The sequence below is a fragment of the Gopherus evgoodei genome, chromosome 5 (assembly GCF_007399415.2).
Source record: "Gopherus evgoodei ecotype Sinaloan lineage chromosome 5, rGopEvg1_v1.p, whole genome shotgun sequence".
In the NCBI taxonomy this organism is placed as follows: domain Eukaryota; kingdom Metazoa; phylum Chordata; order Testudines; family Testudinidae; genus Gopherus; species Gopherus evgoodei.
The window spans coordinates 57825697-57847439 of record NC_044326.1 but is presented as its reverse complement, the minus strand read 5'-3'; the positions used below and the strand labels follow the sequence as shown (position 1 = coordinate 57847439).

The following is a 21743-nucleotide window of genomic DNA, read 5'->3' as shown; positions in this document are numbered from 1 at the left end:
GTATATTCCTACTGCTATGCTCTTATTATTCAAGCATGAAATTTCTATCCAAAGAGATTCTATGGTACAGTTTGATTCATTTAAGTTTTTTTTACTATATTTGACTCTGTGCTTTCTGTTACATCTAGTGCCACTTCCCGACCTACTCTGTCATTCCTATATATTTTGTACCTTGATATCACTGCGTCCTATTGATTATCATCATTCCACAAAGTTTTTGTGTTGCCTGTTATATCAATATCCTCATTTAATACCAGGCCCTTAAGTTTACCCATCTTAGTATTTAGACTTCTAGCATGTGTATACAAGCACTTATCAAATTTGTCACTTTTTAGTTGTTTGCCATTATGTGATACAGTTGAATTGGACTCTTTTTCATTTGACTGTTTCTCTCCAGTTCCTACCTGTGGTTTATCAACTTCTATCTTCTCCTTCTTACTAGAAAAGAGAGAATCCCCATTAATAGATCTTCTCGTAGGGATGTCTCTGTCCAAACCATGTGCTCCTACACACCTGTCGGCTTTCCCTCAGCCCTTGTTTAAAAATTCCTCTATAATGTTTTTAAATGTACATGCCAGCAATCTGGTTCCATTTTGCTTTATCTGGAGTCCATCCTTCCTGCAATGGGTCCTTCTTTCCTAGTCTATAGGCAAATAGTCCATCAAATTAAAACAAAAGATACGTCAAGTAAAGGAAATATAAAACAATGTACTGATTTGACAGGTTGTATTATGCCTCAAAATCTCAACTGTCTTTTTGTTGCTAATTAAACAATTTGCAGGCTTTTTGTCCATAATGTGGACATATGTCTCCAGTTCCCTGCATTTGTGTGTTAAGTCAAGTTCTTAGAAAAACATTCAAAGCACAAAAGTTATGTTGAAGATTCATTGTCATATTACACCTCTACCTCGATATAACGCTGTCCTCGGGAGCAGAAAAATCTTACCGCATTATAGGTGAAACCGTGTTATATTGAACTTGCTTTGATCCACCAGAGTGAGCAGCCCCGCCCCCCTGGAGTGCTGCTTTACTGCATTATATCCAAATTCGTGTTATATCGGGTGGCATTATATTGAGGTAGTGGTGTACTTGATTTCTCTGTAGGCTGATGCTACAGTGACAGTTATTAAATAACATTCAATAATTTGAGGCAGTTTTTACTGGAATAAAGTTCTTATAAGATTCCAGCAAGCGTTTCAGTCGTTAAAAATGACATTCTACAAAATCTTTAATAATAATGTCTATAAAATATTGTAGGCATACAATCACCATTGATAACTGTGATCTCCTTAATGATACTGCTATACCTCATTGAGGCATTTAAGTAATGGCAGGTTCTAATTTAGAAGAAATTATTTTTATGATTTTCTACTCCATTAGCCTATATATACTAGATACAGAACAAACAACTAAAGATACTTCCTCTTTTACAGGTCAAAGTCAGACATACAGCATATTGTCTCAACTGTATGCATTACATATTTTCAGTCCCCTCTTAATTGAGGTAATCCATTGTGAACAGCACCAAAAACCTAATTCTATATAGAGAAGTGGTTCAAAGCACACCTGCTAACACAGCAGAGTGTAGCTGTGCCCTAGAATGCTCTCCCCAAGGAATTCCACCAATACAGGGCAGCCTTAAACTATGATTGGAGGGTTTTTTTCGGGGGGGGGGGAGGGGGCACCATAAAAGTCTGTCAGCAAAGGTTGTCCTGGAGATGTGCTAATTAACAGTACATAGACTAAGGGTGTTCATAGAAGTGAGAGACTTAGGGTACGTCTTCACTGCTTGCCGTATCGGCGGGTAGCAATCGAATGCTCGGGGATCGATATATCGCGTCTCATCTAGACGCGATATATCGATCCCCGAACGTGCTTATATCGATTCCATAACTCCACCAACCCGAACGGAGTTGCGGAATCGACAGGAGGAGCCGCGGACATCGATCCCGCGCCATGAGGATGGTGAGTAATTCGATCTTAGATACTTCGACTTCAGCTACGTTATTCACGTAGCTGAAGTTGCGTATCTAAGATCGATTTTCCCCCGTAGTGTAGACCAGCCCTTACAGCGCACACTAGTACCAGGTATAAACCAGCAGGGGACTCTGGAAGTTTCCCCACAGAGCTTCTCCTGTGTGCTCTGTTCCTGCCTGGCAAGCGCAGCACTCCTTCGGTTCTGTGAGCAGAGGTTTCCACACCTGCCTGATTTTGTGATGTGACTAAAAATTCACCATGAAACCCATGACTCAACTCTCTCCCACAAAGCATTTTTTTTCAACAATGTAGTGCTCTAGTTTTCATAAAGGATTCCTATTGGATTTCAGGTTGTAATGGTAATATCTTGCATTATTTTAGGTATGGCTATTTAGATGGAGATCCAAAAGAGATATCCCCAGTTATTGATCAGTTCATCGAGTGCGTTTGGCAGCTCATGGAACAGTTTCCCTGTGCCTTTGAGTTCAATGAAAGATTCTTGATCCACATACAACATCATATCTATTCCTGCCAGTTTGGTAACTTTCTATGTAACGGCCAGAAGGAGAGGCGAGAGCTGAAGTATGATTTTCTGTTCTTTAACTACATATGTATATGTGGGTTTTGCAGATTTTGTGTGTATTAAAGATTAAAATGGCTATATAAATTTGCATGCCACAAAGTATAGCAATGTACAATTCTTGCCTGCCTTTATCTGGCAAGATAATTTAACAAAAAAAAGTTGAGCTTCTGTAATGTGCAGTGCTGTGTATGTAATCTATAAGTGGGGAAAGGATTTAGGGTCTCACTCGAGCCTTGGCATACTCCTCAGTGTGATTGTTCCCGTCCCAGAGCTATGTATGTATGAGAAATCCATTTCCCCTCCTAGGGTTGAATCTTTAAGTTTCCCCAGAGCCAGATTCCTCTCTGTCCCATCCACTCCTTTTGGGTAAGGAACTGGGGTTCCTGTTGGTGACACCCTGGTTACCCTGGTCCGGGGAGACAGTGAACTGACCTCTTGCTGTTAGTTTTGTACTCTCTGATTGTACTGGAGTTCTTGTGTTCATCACATACTCATCCCACGAACTGTCCATCAGTACAAATTTCATGGTCTTGTCCAGTAGTCCCATTTTAAGGTCATGTGGATGGACATCATAGAACTGTTCTAACCCAGCCAGTGCACACAAATCATCTGGTAGCTCCCCTGATTGCAGATGTACTCTCCCTTCTGGGTTAACACTTCCATATAAGTCATCTCATTGTGCTTTTGCAGCCCCAGAAATCTTTTCCTGTAAGCCTCAGTTCAAGTTGAAGGATTGAGGCTTTAAAAAATTATTCATAGTCCACAAAATCTGTCGCAACATTTGACTGTTTGCTTCTGTGCCTCTTACTTCCAGTAAGGGGTGTTATGGACCAGAATGTAGGCAGTCGGAGCAGCAGTGGTCAGGAACTATAGGTCAGAGACAGAGTAAGGAATCAAGCCTAAGTTCCGAGCCAGGGCGTAGAAGCAGGGACTTGGAGCAAGACAAGAGTGCAAGAACTAGGAGCAGGATGGGAAGGCAGGAATCAGGAAAGAAGGCAGAATCCAATGTAGCATCCAGCCAAGGATTCCTGTAGTTACTCAGACAACTTCCTGTGTCTCCTTCTGACTTAAATAGTGAGTCTGAGCCACGCAAAGAGGCTGGACATCTCCTCCAATTGGGAGCTTTGTGGGCACTGCCTATGGTGAGCTAGGGTCCACCAGCCCACGCTTGCTGCTGGTATCAGCAAGCTGCCAGGTGGTGGCTGCAGCCTGGAGACCCAGGTTCAAGACCCTGATCCCTCCAAAGGGGGTCAGAAAGGGCTCACCCTCCTTCCTGGGCTTCAGAGCCCAAGCTCCAGGCTGAGCCACAACATCTACAGTGCTGCTTTTTAGCACCATATGTCACACAGCACACAACTGTTTCAAATTGTATCTGCACAAACTGCTGATCCCCAGAACCTGCAGTGATCCACCAACAGAAAAAAAGTAGAACTTGGCATAAATCCTGTAGTCTGTAAGGGAATGGGCCTCACTGGTAACTGGCCATTCCTCCTGTAAAGGCAGAGACGCCATTGTCTGTTACAGTGCCACTGTGGCTGATCAGCAATCTGGTGTCAACTTGAAATGTCAGCACACTTGCAAGTGGCTGAAATTCACCCATGGTGTGAAGAACCAGTGGAAGTCCTTTGTGCACTTATGGGCTGTGGAAAGAGGGTTAATCACGGAGGAAATAGCAGCAGTGAAGTGCCTGACCCATTACATGCTGCAGGAAGTGTCTTTGCACCAGGCCCATGTAGGTCAGCAAGGCCATGAAGAGGGGTGGGCAGTGAGGAGGTGTGGAAGAGGCATGGGGATTCATGAATATACAGGTTCAGTGGCCTCAACACAACATGGAACTGATACAAAGGATCATTGGCTGCTGTTTTAACTCGTAGAAGCCCTGGGCATAGGCCCTGAAACAGAGGCTACATCTTATTTACTCAACCCCCATAATTCCACGTCCATGGCTTTTCAGAGGTGCATTGGATTTCACCTTTAAAGTCCAATGAAGGAAAATAGGCCTCTACATTCTACAGCTATAATTTGTGTAATTTTCTTAAGAGGCTCTGAAGCTGATTGTAGTGACCAGCAAAGAGCACTGAAGTGTCTTCCCTAGTCTCTAGAAGCGACAAAGAGTTCTGTGGCACCTTATAGACTAACAAACGTATTGGAGCATGAGCTTTTGTGAGTGAATACCCACTTCGTTGGATGCATGTAGCGGAAATTTCCAGAAGCAGGTATAAATATGCAAGCAAGAATCAGGCTAGAAATAATGAGATTAGTTCTCTAACTAATAGTCTGTAGCTATACCTGCACCTCTGGAAAGCAGTTTATGTATTTTTTCTTTTAAATCCTTTCTCAGAATTCAAGAACGAACATATTCGCTTTGGGCGCATTTGTGGAAGAATCGTGCAAATTACATGAATCCTCTGTATAGAGAAGACCACAGTCAGACCCAGGGGACACTGCTTCCACAGACAGCTCCCTGCAATTTCTTGTACAAGTAGGTGACGTCACTTGTTGCCATTGCACAGTGCATGTTATTAGTGGGGTGTATTAGAACAAAGCTGCTCATCTCAAAACTTAATCTTATACTGTATATTTTATTCTAGTACATTGATAGATACAGTGGTAAATTCAATGCCAGCTACAGTGAGTAAACTCCCTGCCTGCCAATACTCAGACAGGGCCTCTGTACTATGTCACAGCATTGGATTAGTTACAAAAGAAGCTTGTGACTAAGACTGCATTGATAGTTGTTTGTACTTATTACATGCATAAGCATTTGTTCCACTGTGGGTACTAGATTTCTGCCATATCAGATTTTGTGATGAATCTTTGATTCCCTGGGTCCATCAGCATCACAGGTGAAACAAGTAGTTTCAGAAAGATCGTAGGATCTCACTCATACATGTTAAAACAAGTACTTTGTAAATAAGCAAATAAAATACCCTGTCCAATGTTGCTGCTAAATTCTAGGTAACGCTGGGAGGGTAATTTAGGCCCCACATATTTTGTAGATGTTTACAAGTTTCTATAGAGTCTAATATCCAAAATGTTACTGTTGTTTTTTCAAATAACAATCTATTTTGTTGCTAATACAAGAGAAGTGAAAGTGATTAAAAATTATTATAAGTACAATTGAATAGTTATTTTCATATTCCAAGCTAAAGGATATGTTCAAATGTAAACAAACAACCTAAGTGATTACAAATAAATTAATGTTAATGTTCTTTCATGTTTAACACTCTAGGTCACATTTCTAACCCAAGTTTAAAAAAACAGTTTAACTAAAAACTCTAATTGTAATCTGACAGTGTCCCTTTAGGCACAACGATATTTGCAAAAGAGATTTACAAAATATGGGCCTGATACTGCAGACACTTACTCATGTGAGTAATCCCATTGACTTTAGTCAGACTCCTTTGAGTAAGGGTTTGCAGGACTGGGCTTTTTGTGTTAATGAATATAGGGTTGCGGGGACAGACATTACTAAATTGATGTAGATTGTTTGGCAAAGAAAAAAGAAACCACTTAATACTAGAAAAAAATCTCCTAGAACTAGGGTGACCAGATGTCCCAATAGGGACAGTCTTGATTTTGGGGGCTTTTTCTTATATAGGCTTCTATTACCCCCACCCTCTGTCCCAATTTTTCACATTTGCCCTCTGGTCACCCTACCTAGAACAGCTCTGCCAGACAGCTGAATTCTTAATTCAAGTCTGTTACTTAAATCTCTCTGCTGAGCTCCTTACGTAGATAGTCAGGTGCTGGCCACATGTTGTCAGAGAATTAGAAAATAGGGGAGGAGTGATATTACACAATTATCCAAACATACTTATGGCATACACCCTTCTCTGAGCTGACTTTTTTCAGTTGCAGGCTAACAGGAGCAGTTATTTAACTGAAAACTATGTCAACAATTCACACAAGAGCACGCAGATGGGTGCATGGCCTAGGAGCAAATACACAGAAACTGGCTTGTAAAACCCCAGGCTGCTTCCACTTTCCTAAGAGAATCTTTTTTAGCATGGGTTATTATTTTACAGGTCTCTTACTTTAAATTAATTGTAGTGCAGTCTACAATAGTTTGGTATCACTAACCTGCAAAGATTTCATAGAGTCAGTTGTTAAGGTCTCCTTTCAGGAATGCACTTTAGCATATACTTAAATCCATCCAAATTCCGCATGTTCTAAGCCCTGCCCCTCAAAGGGAGTTAGGTGTGTAAATTGCGTTGGAGGAAAATGTCTACCTCCTTTTGGGATTCACAGTCATAAACACACACCTGGCGATGACACCTAAGCCAGTTTTTGGAAAATGCTAAACCAGGAGTCCCCCTTATAACCTTTAGTCCAGTGGATGTGGGATATCCCAGTTCAGTTCTACCCTCTGTCTGATGTGGAGGAGGGATTTGAAGCTCCTTCCCACAAGAGTGCCCTAATTGCTAGGCTGTGGGGTTATCTGGTTGGTTCTCTCGCAATCTCTCCTACTGGAGTTGTTCCACTGTGTATAAATAATTAATACAGGGAGGGGAAGAGACTCAAGTTCAGATCAGGCCTCCACACCGGGGTGGGGGGGAGAGGTGGAACCCAGGTTTCTTCTTCGAGTGATTGCTCACATCCATTCCAGTTAGGTGTGCGCGCCGCGCGTGCACGTTCGTCGGAAACTTTTTACCCTAGCAACTCCAGTGGGCCGGCAGGTCGCCCCCTGGAGTGGCGCCGCCATGGCGCCCAATATATATCCCTGCCGGCCCGCCCGCTCCTCAGTTCCTTCTTACCGCCGTGTCGGTCGTTGGAACTGTGGAGCGCGGCATAGCTGTCCTCCACGTCCCTAGCTCTCCTAGTTATCTATCGTTATCTATTGTTATTCTCTAGTTCCATTACAGTCGTTAAATAGTTTGTTAAGTTGATAGTTAAGTTAATTAGTTGTAAAGTACTTCTTCGCCGGGGGCTTAGCCCTCCCCGGCACCCGGCACCGGGCTCATGCCTGGTTCGCCGGGCTTCAAACAGTGTGCGGCCTGCAAGAAGCCCATGCCTACCAGCGATCCCCACGAAGCGTGCCTGAAGTGCCTCGGGGAATCGCACAGATCTGACAAGTGCCGCATCTGTAAGGCCTTTAAGCCGAGGACAAAGAAGGAGAGGGATCAAAGGCTCCGAACTCTCCTGATGGAGGCGGCACTTGACCCGACGGCTTCGCAGGCCGTGGTATCGGCACCGGCACCGGATCGCTCCGGCACCGAGAAGACTCCTCGGCACCGACCCTCTCCGGCACTGGAGCCAGAGCCAAGGCCATCGAAGTCTAATACTCCGGCCAGGCAGACCCGGCTAGAGCGCCCGGCCTCGACATCGGCCGCGGCGCCGCCGGCACCGTCAGCACCGTTGACTCCGGGCCCGGCGGGTCCGTTGAGTCCGGTGCCGCCGAGCTCCCCCATGAGATCTGGGGTTGAGATAGTGGTCCCATCCACACCGGAGACCTTCGCCTCGGCTCGGGACCTTATTGCCCTGACGGAGCCTACTCGGCTGCCACCCCCCGGTACCTCCGGTGCGGGTCGCGTCCAGAGGCAAGCCCATGATGTCGGCACCGCCCACAGACAGTCGTTCGCCATCCAGGTCCCGACGTCTTGGGCGCTCCAGATCCCGACGCCGCTCGCAGTCCCGGCACCGCTCCCCTCACCGGTACCGGTCGCACTCGCGCACCGGTCGGGCATCGAGACGGTCGCGGTCAGGCTCCAGTCGACACCGGCACCGCGACTCCAGGAGCAGGTCCCGACGCTACTTCGCCGCACCGGTCGACCTCCCGGCACCGAGCTGGTGGCAGGTCCCGGTCCCGGTCCCGGTCTCGGTCTCGCTCGACCTCCCGGCACCGAGCTGGTGGCAGGTCCCGGTCGACCTCCCGGCACCGAGCTGGTGGCAGGTCCCGGTCCCGGTCGATCTCCCGGCACCGAGCTGGTAGTAGGTCCCGGCACCGAAGCGGCGCCCGGCACCGAAGCGACGCCCGGCACCGTGACAGATCCCGGTCCCGGTCCCGATCCCGGCACCGATATGACTCCCGGCACCGGTCCCCGGCACCGAGACGATCCTCCGTGCCGGCCCGCGCAGACCCGTACTATCCAGGGTCGGCCCCACCGTGGCCCTCGAGGCAGCCGTCCGTATCCTCCCAGGCGGACAGCGGCTATGCGCTGGGCACCGACCGGCAGGTGGCGCTGTTTGCTGATCCGCCGCTGCAGGACCAAGGCCCACAACAGTGGGGATTCTGGACACCCTGGGCGTACCATCAGGCCCAGGGCCCCCAGCAGCTCCCTGCTAGGCCGGCGACTGCGGAGCGTAGGGCCCCTGAAGCCTCCTTGTCTCGCCCCCCTCCCTCCCCGGAAGGGGACGAAGGGTCCAAACAGCAGGACTCCGCTGTGGCTCCGGAGACAGAGGCGAGGGCTGAGGAAGACCCTCAGTTGGACACTATTGTGCCTGGGGTCTCATCATCCTCCTCCGCGGATGAGGCGGTGGCGGGTACCTCCTCCAGCAGTCCCCCCCCGCTGGATCTTAGGGCGCACCAGGACCTCCTCAGGCGATTGGCCCAAACCTGAATCTGCAGGCAGAGGAGGTCTCGGAGATAGAGGACCCAATTGTTACCATCCTCTCTTCGGATGCTCCCACCAGGGTCGCCCTGCCCTTTATACGGACCATCCAGGCCAATGCCAATACTATCTGGCAGTCCCCGGCCTCCATCCCTCCGACAGCGAAAGGAGTCGAGAGAAAGTACATGGCCCCTTCTAGGGGCTATGAATATCTACATGTTCACCCCACTCCCGGTTCACTGGTAGTGCAATCGGTGAACGATAGGGAGCGTCACGGCCAGGAGGCTCCGGCCCCCAAGTCCAGAGAGGCCAGGCGGATGGACCTCCTTGGCCGTAAGGTGTATTCGGCTGGGGCGCTGCAGCTCAGGGTCTCCAACCGGCAGGCCCTGCTGAGCAGATATGCCTTTGATTCCTGGGTGGCAGTGGACAAATTTAAGGAGCTGCTGCCACAGGATGCTCGCCAAGAGTTCACGGCCATCTTGGACGAAGGCAAGAAGGTCGCACGCACGGCCTTGCAAGCCTCCTTGGACGCTGCGGACTCGGCTGCCCGTACCCTTGCGTCAGGAGTTACGATGCGTCGCATCTCCTGGCTGCAGGTTTCCGGCCTTCCGCCGGAACTCCAGCATACTATACAAGACCTTCCTTTCGAAGGCCAGGGCCTATTTTCTGACAAAACAGACCCCAGACTCAAGAGTCTGAAAGACAACCGAGTCGTTATGCGGTCCCTCGGGATGCACACTCCCGTGACGCAGCGTAGACCCTTCCGGCCGCAACAACACCAACAACAACAACGCAGGCCGTTTTCCCAGTTCCGCCAGCGGCAGGACCTTTACAGGCGCCGCGGCAGGAACGGGAGGCGCAGGCAGTCGGGGAACCAAGGGGGGCAGAACCAAGGCTCCTCAAAACCCCCGCCTGGTCCTAAGCCTTCATTTTGAAGGTGCGCTCGAGGGCGCAGTAACAGTTTCCCCTATGGATCCTTCCCCCCCGTTTTCCAACCGCCTTTCGTTTTTCCTCCCGGCGTGGTCCCAAATAACATCGGACCGCTGGGTCTTAAGCGTGGTGCAGACGGCGTACCGCCTGCAGTTTGTTTCGTTTCCTCCTTCCCGCCCTCCTTCCTCGTCCCTCTTCAGGGACCCCTCTCACGAGCAATTCCTTCGGCAGGAGGTGCAGACGCTCCTCAGCAAAGGAGCTATAGAGGCGGTTCCCGAAAACGAGAAAGGCAAGGGGTTTTATTCCCGCTATTTTCTGATCCCCAAGGCCAAGGGGGGCCTCAGGCCTATCCTCGACCTGCGAGAGCTCAACAAATACCTCGTGAAGTTGAAGTTCCGCATGGTATCCCTGGGGACCATTATTCCATCCCTGGATCCGGGAGACTGGTACGCCGCCCTCGACATGCAGGACGCGTATTTCCACGTTGCCATTTGGCCACGCCACAGACGCTTCCTCCGCTTCGTTGTGGGGGCTCGTCATTATCAATTTGCGGTCCTCCCGTTTGGCCTGTCCACGGCCCCGAGGGTGTTTACAAAATGCATGGCAGTTGTCGTGGCGCATCTTCGGCGCAACCGTGTCCACGTGTTCCCTTATCTGGACGATTGGTTGATTCGGGGCACGTCGGAACAGCAGGTGAACAGCCATGTCCGCGTGATCACCGGCATGTTTGCGAGTCTGGGCCTCTTGATAAACACAGACAAGTCCACCCTGAGGCCCACTCAGAAGGTGGAATTTATTGGGGCCGTCCTGGACGCCACTGTGGGCAGGGCCTCGCTGCCTCAGCAGCGGTTCCAGACCATGGCGGCGATCGTTCAACGCTTGCGGTCAGCCCCGTTGACGTCAGTGAGGACATGTCTAACCCTGTTAGGCCACATGGCGGCGTGCACTTTGTGACCGACTACGCTCGGCTCCGCATGAGGCCTCTCCAGCTGTGGCTTATCAGTCATTACAGGCCAAGGCAACCGTTAGACATGTTAATCACAGTCCCCCAGAAGGTCTTAGATTCCCTCGGCTGGTGGTTGGACCAGTCCGTATTGTGTGCGGGTCTTCCCTTTCACCCGTCTCAGCCCTCGGTATCCCTGACAACGGATGCCTCAGATCTAGGCTGGGGGGCCCACCTAGGGACCCTGCGGACGCAGGGCCTATGGTCCCAGGAGGAGGTGGGGCTACACATCAACATGAGGGAGTTGAGAGCGGTCCGCCTTGCTTGCCAAACGTTTTGTCATCAGCTTCAGGGTCGTTGTGAAGCCGTGTTCACGGACAACACGACGACCATGTATTATATCAACAAGCAGGGCGGCACCAGGTCCTCCTCCCTGTGCCTCGAGGCGATACGACTCTGGGACTTTTGCGTAGCCCACTCCATTCACCTCAGGGCTTCCTTCCTCCCGGAGTACGGAACACGCTGGCGGATCGATTGAGCAGATCCTTCCTGTCACACGAGTGGTCCCTTCGCCCGGACGTCGCTCTCTCCATTTTCCGGAGGTGGGGTTATCCCCGGGTGGACCTCTTTGCGTCCAAGGGGAACAGGAAGTGCCAAGCGTTCTGCTCCTTTCAGGGCAGGGAGCCGGGGTCGATAGCGGATGCCTTCCTCATCCAGTGGTCGACCCACCTGTACTATGCGTTTCCTCCGTTCCCTCTGGTTCACAAGGTCCTCCTGAAGGTGCGCAGAGACAGGGCTCGTGTGATCATGGTGGCCCCGGCATGGCCCAGACAGCACTGGTACACCATGCTGCTAGACTTGGCCGTAGCCGAACCAGTTCCCCTGCCCCTTCATCCGGACCTGATTACCCAGGACCACGGGTCTCTCTGTCACCCAGACCTGCAGTCGCTGCACCTAGCGGCGTGGCTCCTGTGTGGCTAACTGGTTCCGAGCTGCGCTGCTCCACGCCTGTGAGAGAGGTGCTCTTGAGCAGCAGGAAACCGTCCACAAGAGCCACATATTCGGCAAAATGGAAACGCTTCTCCTGTTGGTGCGTAGAGAGAAATCTCCGCCCTATGGAAGTTTCGGTATCCGAAATCTTAGACTATGTTTGGTCCCTCAAAGAACGTGGTCTGGCCTTATCGTCGTTGCGAGTCCATCTGGCAGCTATCTCCACCTTTCACCCGGGTGCGGACGGTCGCTCCGTTTTTCTCACCCGACGGTGTCGAGATTTCTTAAAGGGCTGGAACGGTTATTCCCTAACGTCCGTCCCCCTGCTCCAACCTGGGATCTTAACCTGGTGTTGTCCCGGCTCATGGGGCCCCCCTTTGAGCCGTTAGCTACTTGCTCCCTGCTTTACCTCTCTTGGAAGGCTGCCTTTCTAGTAGCTATCACCTCAGCTAGACGGGTGTCGGAACTCCGAGCCCTTGTGGTAGACCCCCCATATGCGGTCTTCCACAAAGACAAGGTACAGCTTAGACCACACCCTGCCTTTCTACCCAAGGTGGTCTCACCTTCCACGTCAACCAGAGATTTTCCTCCCGGTTTTTTTCCCAAAACCTCACTCCTCAGGCAGGGAGCAGCAGCTCCACTCGCTGGATGTCCGTAGAGCTCTCCGCGTTCTACATAGAGAGGACCAAACCCTTCCGCAAATCCCCCCAGCTTTTCGTGGCGGTAGCGGACCGTATGAAAGGGCTTCCTATCTCCTCCCAGAGGTTATCCTCGTGGGTTACGTCCTGTATCAGGACCTGTTATGACTTGGGCCCATGTCCCTACGGGCCGTGTGACTGCGCATTCTACCAGGGCGCAGGCGTCGTCGCTGGCTTTTCCTTGCCCGTGTGCCCATCCAGGAAATCTGTCGGGCAGCGACCTGGTCATCGGTCCACACCTTTGCTTCCCACTACGCCCTGGTACAGCAGTCGAGAGAGGATGCGGCCTTCGGAACTGCAGTGCTCCGTGCCGCGACTTCTCACTCCGACCCCACCGCCTAGGTATGGCTATGGGAGTCACCTAACTGGAATGGATGTGAGCAATCACTCGAAGAAGAAAAGACGGTTACTCACCTTTGTAACTGTTGTTCTTCGAGATGTGTTGCTCACATCCATTCCACACCCGCCCTCCTTCCCCACTGTCGGAGTAGCCGGCAAGAAGGAACTGAGGAGCGGGCGGGCCGGCAGGGATATATTGGGCGCCATGGCGGCGCCACTCCAGGGGGCGACCTGCCGCCCACTGGAGTTGCTAGGGTAAAAAGTTTCCGACGAACGTGCACGCGCGCGCGCACACCTAACTGGAATGGATGTGAGCAACACATCTCGAAGAACAACAGTTACAAAGGTGAGTAACCGTCTTGTCCCCACATCCTAGGTGAATGTGCTAACCACTGGGCTAAAGTTATAAAAGGGGTGGGGGAGTGGGTGCAGGCACCACCCCTGCCATGTCTTCCTGTGTGCATTTTGTGTGGGTTTAGGGGTTAGAGAACACTTACTGGATCAGACCCCACAGGCGAAAGAGGCAGGGCAGGACCCCGAGTGGGGTTTAGGGATGAGCTAGGTGCCTGGTGCCGAGACTGAGATAACAATGCATATGTTCACTGTCAGAAACTGAGATACTTAGGGGACTTTAACAGTGGAAATTTAGATGCCTGTAGGGTTAGGCAGCAGCTGTGTGGGGGTTTTGAGGATCTCAGTGATGCCTAAATATTGGACTTAGGCACTAAAGTGGCTGTTAGGCATCCAAGTGCTTTGTGGATCTAGCCCTAATACTTTCCTGAATCAATCTGGGACCTAATCCTGGAAGTTGTAGAGCAGAACCAGCAGATTTCAGACTTAGTTGAGAGCTGTGGCACTCAGCACCTCTCTGGATCAGTCCTATGATTGTACAGTGACAACCTGAGAAGAAATTGTCATAATTAAATACTGTTTTACCCATGTGATGCAGCAGGTGGAAACAGGCCCCCATGAATCTGTCAGGTATTTCATAGTCTGCCTTGTGAACACATATTGAGACATCTCTGTGCCAATATGTGCAATTTTGTCTTTTAACATTAGGGTCAAAGTTAGAGCAAGTGTAAATGGGTACAACTCCGCTGATTTCAGTGGAGTCATGCTTAGCTACACCAACTACCCAAAAGGTACTTTTCAGCCAGGCCAACAAATCACAAACTCATCCTTGAAATACTTTTTGGCTCTTGTTAAACATTTTTGTTAAATGTGAAATTTTAAGTAACATTTCACACCATAACTTTTAAATGACTCTTCTGATTTTTACCCAACTTTCCAGAAAAAAACTACGCTCAGATGAGCTGTGGTATACAAAACTTCAGGAGGACTAGTTGTTTTTGAGGAAAACTGGAGAGGGTCTAAAATTGGACTTATAATGGAAAGCTGGCTTCAACCTTAATTTTGATGCAGCTACTACTGCGCTATAGTTTTTTTAAATAGAGGGTATGGAACTAATAAAAAATACAACTTGTTATTATTGTTCTTAGCAAAAGTGTGTATTTATTTTGACAGAACATGCATTTTTGTTGACAGTAAATACATTTAATGTTTAAAAGTTTTTTTTAAAAAAAGAATACTATCAATCCAGAACTCCAGACAGATTAGATCAAAGCTGTGGTCTAAATCAAATGTAGCCTGATGTTTCTTAAAATTGTATATAATTGATTTATGCCAGTATTAGTCTATAGATTTACATTCTTATGCTTCTTTTTCATTGTCAGTCATACATGATCGAAAGTAGTAAAACATGATCTTGTGGTAGTAAATCTGTTTTTCAATTAACATTGTGCAGTAAAGTGCTTATGTATGTTTAAGACTGTGTATTCCTGCATACCACTTGCATTTAACACTTCTGAAAGTCCCTGCTATCAATTCCAGGTTCTGGAGTGGTATGTATACCCGCTTTGAAAAGGGGATGCATCCCCGGCAGTCGTTACCGATTACCTGATGGCAGTGAAAGAAGAAACTCAGCAGTTAGAGGAAGAGCTGGAAGTCTTAGAACAGGTAAAAACTTGATCTGATTTCCCAGACTTCATATTCTCTAAATATAGGGGAAGTCTTTGATGAATTTCAGCTAAATAGGTAGTTTTGTTCACCTTTCTACAGGACATGTGCAATGGAGGTCAGGCATATATAATACCAAGATGGAAAGAATAATCCATAATGTATACTATTACTTAAAAAGTTCTGGCACCTACCATCTGCTATGTGCTTTTCAAACACAGGGGGAGTTTCTGGAACTGAACTCAATGGGAATTTTTTGCCTTTCAATCTGTAGAAGCCAGGATTAGGTTTTTTTAGGGGGTAGGGTGAAATTTTGCCCTGGTACCTGCACAAAACACACACACTCCCGCAGAAGTTAATTTTTCTTGGTCTCATATGGCATAAAGGCTGACATGATTAAAGGTCTGTGTAACCCCACTGCAGTTGAGGGAAGAATTCTGATTGTCAAATAAATAGTTGCAAAGGGTGTAAGTCAGATTTTGACCTTAAGTATTTACATTGCGCCCATCACCAAGGTTATGCAAGAGCGTAATTGGGTCCGAAACGTACGTACGTATGTACGTACGTGTGTGTGTGTGTGTGTGTGTATAGAATGTATAAACTATATTATTTCTCTTTCAGAGATTGGCAGATCTCAAAGAAGTGCAGTTAAACAACAGAAAAGAAAACTCTAAGCAACAAGACCACAACACACATTTAGGGCTTTCTACCTCTAATAACAGCATAGCTAACACACCCCAGGATTACATTAATAATGTGAAATCATTCCCATCACGGAGCCCTTCACAAGGAGACGAAGAAGACTCAGCCCTGATTCTGACTCAGGACAACCTGAAAAGCTCTGATCCTGACCTCTCAGCCAACAGTGATCAGGAGTCAGGTGTGGAAGATTTGGGCTGCAGGTCCCCAAGCGGTGGTTGTTGCCTGCCTAGTGAAGACAGTGGCAAAGACTCAGATGAAGCTGTGTTTCACACTCTCTGAAATGGCATCTTTCATCAGATGAAGAACAGGTACTGTCCTTGAACATTTAAAAAAATTCCAAAGAAAAGGAGCTGTACAATTGTGTATGTAAAGGACCAGACAGAACCACCACTTATTACAGCTAATAAGCCACAATGGTAATGAAAGGTAATCTCTGCTATTATGAAACATTTATTTAAGCCCCTTGTGGTTGCTTCTTTAACCTTATCAGAGCCATAAAGAATTATTCATTTATTTTGCTTTCCAAATGTTATTTTATATTTCCATAATTATGCCTACTGTACATAACTGTGTTTTTGTTGAGTATTTTGCCTTGAAGGTAGTTGTGTACATTGTGGAAATATTGAGTTTGTTTCTTAAAATTTTCAAATTTAACAATTTTGTGAAAAAATGTCTATTAAAACCCTTTCAAAAAAGATATACTGGCATTAGAAAAGGTTCAGAGAAGGGCAACTAAAATGATTAGGGGTTTGGAACAGGTCCCATATAAGGAGAGATTAAAGAGGCTAGGACTTTTCAGCTTGAAAAAGAGGCGACTAAGGTGGGATATGATAGAGGTATATAAAATCATGAGTGATGTGGAGAAGTGAGTAAGGAAAAATTATTTACTTGTTCCGTAATATAAGAACTAGGGGCCACCAAATGGGCAGCAGGTTTAAAACAAATAAAAGGAAGTTCTTCTTCACACAGCGCACAGTCAACTTGTGGAACTCCTCACCTGAGGAGGTTGTGAAGGCTAGGACTATAACAGAGTTTAAAAGAGAACTGGATAAATTCATGGAGGTTAAGTCCATTAATGACTATTAGCCAGGATGGGTAAGGACTGGTGTCTCTAGCCTCTGTTTGTCAGAGGGTGGTGATGGATGGGAGGAGGGAGATCACTTGATCGTTGACTGTTAGCTTCACTTCCTTTGGGGCACCTGGCGTTGGCCACTGTCAGTGGACAGGATACTGGGCTGGATGGACTTTTGGTCTGAGCTTTACTTTCAGCAAAGTAAAGTAGAAATGGCAGACGCAATGAACAGGATTACTTGGGTGTGGTAAATGGGACCCTGACCCTCCAGCTGGATCTGTGGGTAGGTCTTTGAGTAAAACAGGAAAAATATAAAAATAAACACACCAACATTTTGGTAAATCATGACTTTGCACTGAATGACAGGCATCAGAGTTTACTTTATTTATTATTTGTATTACCATAGCACCTAGGAGCCCAAGTCATGGAGGCAGGACCCAACTGTGCACAGTGCTAGGCATTATATAAACATAGAACAAAGGGACTTACAATCTAATTAATAAATAGTTTTGTTGTTCTAGCCTTTACAGGGTATTAGTTCTATAATCATTCTAAAAAGAGCCAATTTTAAAAGACCACAGCTAAAATTTTCAAAAGTGCCTGTGTCCCATTGACTTTCAGTGAGACTTTTGGAAATTTTACCCTAAGCACCTAAGGGCCTAAGTTACTTTTTAAAATATTACCCCAAAACTGAAGTTAAAAGGATACTTTCAGTAGACTAGGCACAGAAATTTAGATATTGCAAAAAATATTTTCTCAAATCCTAACACTGATAGAAATGTCTTGTTTTAAAATAAATTCAATGAAGACATTTTCATCTGAATGTAAATTTCTCTTGCTGTATTTGCCAACCAAACATGGTTGAATAGTGCTAGGATGTAAAAAATCTATATGTGAAACTGACTAGAAATAAGTAATTTATTTTCATTGAGTGAAGTGAAAAAAGCAACAAAATATGTTGTCTGAAGTGATTTTGTTAACATCTATCAATTTTAGTAATTTAAGATCTTATTAGTAACAAAGGTCTGGAAAGATGCAATTTAAAAAAATTAAAACTCTATTTGAAGTAGAAGCCAGTAAAATACTAACATTTTGGATTTTCTTGTTTATACTAAATTACTTTACTTTGTCTTTTATTTTGTGTGCCAGCATTTACAGTTGAACCATTAAAAATTTTAACTTATTGGTCCTCTCTCCTTATCTTTTTGAAGTCCCTTTGGGCTTGAGCTCTAGTTGAACATAAAATGGTAAAGGTGCAAGTTTGCTTTAGTTATATTTATTGTTAATGTTTCAAGAACAGGTTTTACAGGCAGAGTTTGCATAGTCAAATGCCATAGCTAGTCCTACATTTGTTGATTTTTAATAAATTTCTAGTAATTTAGTCCACTTCTGCAGGGAAGTTTTCATTCTGATAAGAAGCTTTGTGTGTAAAAAGAACAGCTAGCCTCCAGCCTCATAGGAGAGCTGCCATAATTGGACAAAAGTGTTAGTTGCTCTTAGCAGCCTTATTTTAGTATTAATTTAATGACCAGATCCTCAGCTTGAATAAATCGTTGTAGCTCTATTGAAGTAAATGGAACTATGACAATTTATACTGTGCTGAGACTCTGGCCCTATATATTTTAAAATGTTTATGCATTTTTAATAAATGAAAGTCCTGATTTTAATTGTATTTGGAAAAGTGTATTTCATATTTTGAACATGGGCTGTAAAGTTTATGATGTTAAAGGAGATTTTGAATGGGGTTTCTTGAAGAAATATACACACACAATCAAGATGGCAAGGAGAACAAGTTATGCAAATACATTCTGCTTTAAAATACAAAAGAATAGTAGTTTTCAGAGATTCTCGCAATATTGTTGCACATTGAAACGTAACATTGTAGATATGGTATTACTTTGTGCTGTTAGACATAGGTTATATATGCAAAATGGAAGCACTAGCTTCATGTTGCTGTGAAATTATTGTAATGATCTTTATATGTAAAATATGACTTTTAGACACCCATGTTTTTAGAGGCAGTTCCAACTTGTATGCCTTACAGTGCTTGGAACTTTGGTTTAGTCATTTTCATTGTAATATGTGTGTTGTAGCATATACTAGCCTGATGAAAAATACCTAAAAAAATAAACTGCAACTGTTGCATGTTGTTGTTTCACATTAGTGCATGAAGAGGCTTGTTCACATAGCTTTGTAAACATAATACTTAGGAAATTCAAGAAATATCAATTGGAATGAGAGATTTTTCCCTCATGTCCTCCTACATCAGCTAGTCATTATCTCCATTTTTGCAGAAGACAGACATGACCACCATTATGAAATCCTATTTTAGTCACCCTAGAACTTTGCATGACTACTCAGTAATTTGAGACACAACACAAGGAGCGTGATGGGAGGAAGAAAGAAATTAAAATAACCATGTAATATAGGTTACCGTTTATGGTGGCAGATGGTTCCAACAGTGAAATCTTGTTGATCTCAATGGGAACGAGGTCATGGATTTTACTAGGGCTAGGATTTCACCCATATTTAATTAATAATAATAATAATAATAATAATAAAAAAAAAATCCCTAAACGGTGCTATCATTGGTTGTCTGACTTTTTTTCCCCCAAGCAGGATTTGGAGTGGAAATTTGAAGGGGTGGGTGGACAATTTCACAAATTAATTCATAAGTAATTCATTTCTACACTCGGAGGCCGCATGGAGATGGCTGGGAGAAGTGGACAAAAAGAGGAATGACTGGGCATTAGTTGTGGAGCAAACACATGGTAAAAAACAAGAGACAGTTGGGAAAGGCTTTGAAGGTGAGATGAAGAAATTTGAACTAGCTGGCTCAAAACCAGAGACAGGCAATGAAGGTTTTTAAAATAATCAAGGAGAGGAATGATGTGCAAGAAAATAATGCTAGAAGCCATATTTTCAGTGGATGGGGCGAGAAGATAGAAAGCAATGCTGGTTCGTGAGGCTGGAGATGAGGGTGCACTAGTCCAGATGGGTGATGAGGGCCTGAACTAGGTTCAGCGGTGTCGAGAGACAGGCACTCATGTCAGTTTGATAATGAGAAGGCAGGAGTTGGAATCTGTGGGGGACAAAACACAAGGAGTTGAAAAAATAACCCCCAATTACAAGGCTACAAATGAGGAAGAATGGTGCCTGCAGTGATTAGAGGCTTGGTCTTCACTCAGGAGTTACTTGGACTCTAATTTGGCCGTTGCCTTTAACCTGGCTCCTCTCCACAAAAATCTCTCAGCCAAGCATGATGTTGATTTACATTAGAGCAAGCTTGGCTAGTCCTGGGATATAGGCTAAAGTCCTTTGTGTTATTTATACGTTGGTTAGTAACCCACCAGTTTTGCAGGGAATATGCACTGCCTCCACAATTCACTGGGAAAGAATCATAGTGACCTGGCGTACTGCAGCACTAAGAACTATGGCTATATCCCCAGGAGTTCTGGCACATTCTATGGGTGAGTGCCGTACTAATGTGGGTCCAGTAACTTGGGTGTGACCACTCACACATGGCTAGCCTGGGTGCTGATGACCTAGGTTGCCATGAAGACATAACCAGAGATGGGGCATATACAACAAAAGATTAAATTCAGTTTTAAACTAAGCTTTGCTAAATTGCCAGCAGAAGAAAAGATGTCAGATCAACTCTAATTTAGATCTTCTCCAAGCACAGCTTCAGGTTTTTTTTTGTTTAAGATACAAAGGATGTATCACTGGAGGAAAATCCAGTGAGGCATTTGTTTATTCAGCAGTTATGAGGATGGAGCCCAAATATGGTTTTTCTTTCTAGTAGCTGGCAGTATTTGTCGCCTTCATTTACTTAACTTTCATTAGCTTCTGAATGCACTGTAGTTTCCATATACAGAGGGCTATATGATGCATCTTAACTTCTCTAACAAAGGACAAAAGGTATAAATTGTCATCATTGCTCTTGATCTTTAAAGGAAGGTCAGATGTGTCATTTACAAAGGCAATAAAGAGAGCTGTGAAAGCCAATAATTTGACCATTGATTAACACCATAGTACTAGCCAATTCTCAGCTGAAACTAGTTTCTGAAGGAAGCACAGGGAGTTGATGGTGTCCAGAGACTTAAGAGGGACAGAGTAATTCAATACAGAGGGCTGGGCATGTGGCCCTGAGTAAGCATTTATCCCAGTATCAGGCTGACTTCCACATTCACTGGTTGTGTGGGAGAAGCTTTCCAGTGCCAGTATCTGAGCACCAGCCACTGGGATACAAACAGCCTTTCCAGAACTGAATATATTACACCTAACGCAATTAAAAGCATGATAAATGGTTCCCAATTTCACTGAGAGGTCCTGCAGTCAGAGTATATGTTATCCACATGGTAGGTAAAGGACTAGCAGACTGATTATTTTAAAAGCTTTATTCAGAGAGTTTCACATATTACAATGTACACTAGTCAGTCAGGTACTACACACAACTACCTTAAACTTTCTTCCCCAAGGTTTATAGTCAGACTTACTTTTGAGCCTTAAGGGACATATTTCCAAGTCTTTAAAGGAAGCAGTAATGAAGACTGATAAGAAACCGTTGCTTGCCCTGTTCTAACTTGTATTTGGCCAAGGTCCAAAGTGGTACTGCTATAGGAGCATCTGAAGAGCAAAAACCATGTGATGGTTATTATATTATAACTGACCCAGCTAGTAACTTACAATCTGCTTATATTAATAAAGTCTGTTGCTCATAGTGCTGGTGGACAGAGTTGAATTGATAGTTATCAACCTCACTTTAGAATAAAAGAACGTGAAACAGATTGGGAAGTATATGGCAGATGTTAAAATGGCCCCTTTCAAGAGTGTGTAATCCCAGTGGGAGATCTTGTTGGCCAAAGTATACGAGACATTCCCAAAGGAAAGTATTTGACTCCACTGCTTTATACTGCAGGTGTAAGAAATCTTTTCAATA

The 21743-nt window shown here is 45.8% G+C and overlaps 1 protein-coding gene across 1 annotated transcript in view; it reads left to right on the top strand.

Annotated features, from left to right (window-relative positions):
* Positions 1-16428, top strand: part of MTMR7 (myotubularin related protein 7) — an 80546-nt gene extending 64118 nt beyond the window's left edge. The window contains 5 exon segments of the mRNA XM_030565107.1: positions 2359-2559; positions 4902-5042; positions 14902-14951; positions 14954-15027; positions 15649-16428. Of these exon segments, the coding sequence (XP_030420967.1) occupies positions 2359-2559; positions 4902-5042; positions 14902-14951; positions 14954-15027; positions 15649-16008 (826 nt within the window). The 3' untranslated portion in view covers positions 16009-16428.
* The last annotated feature ends 5315 nt before the right edge of the window (positions 16429-21743 follow it).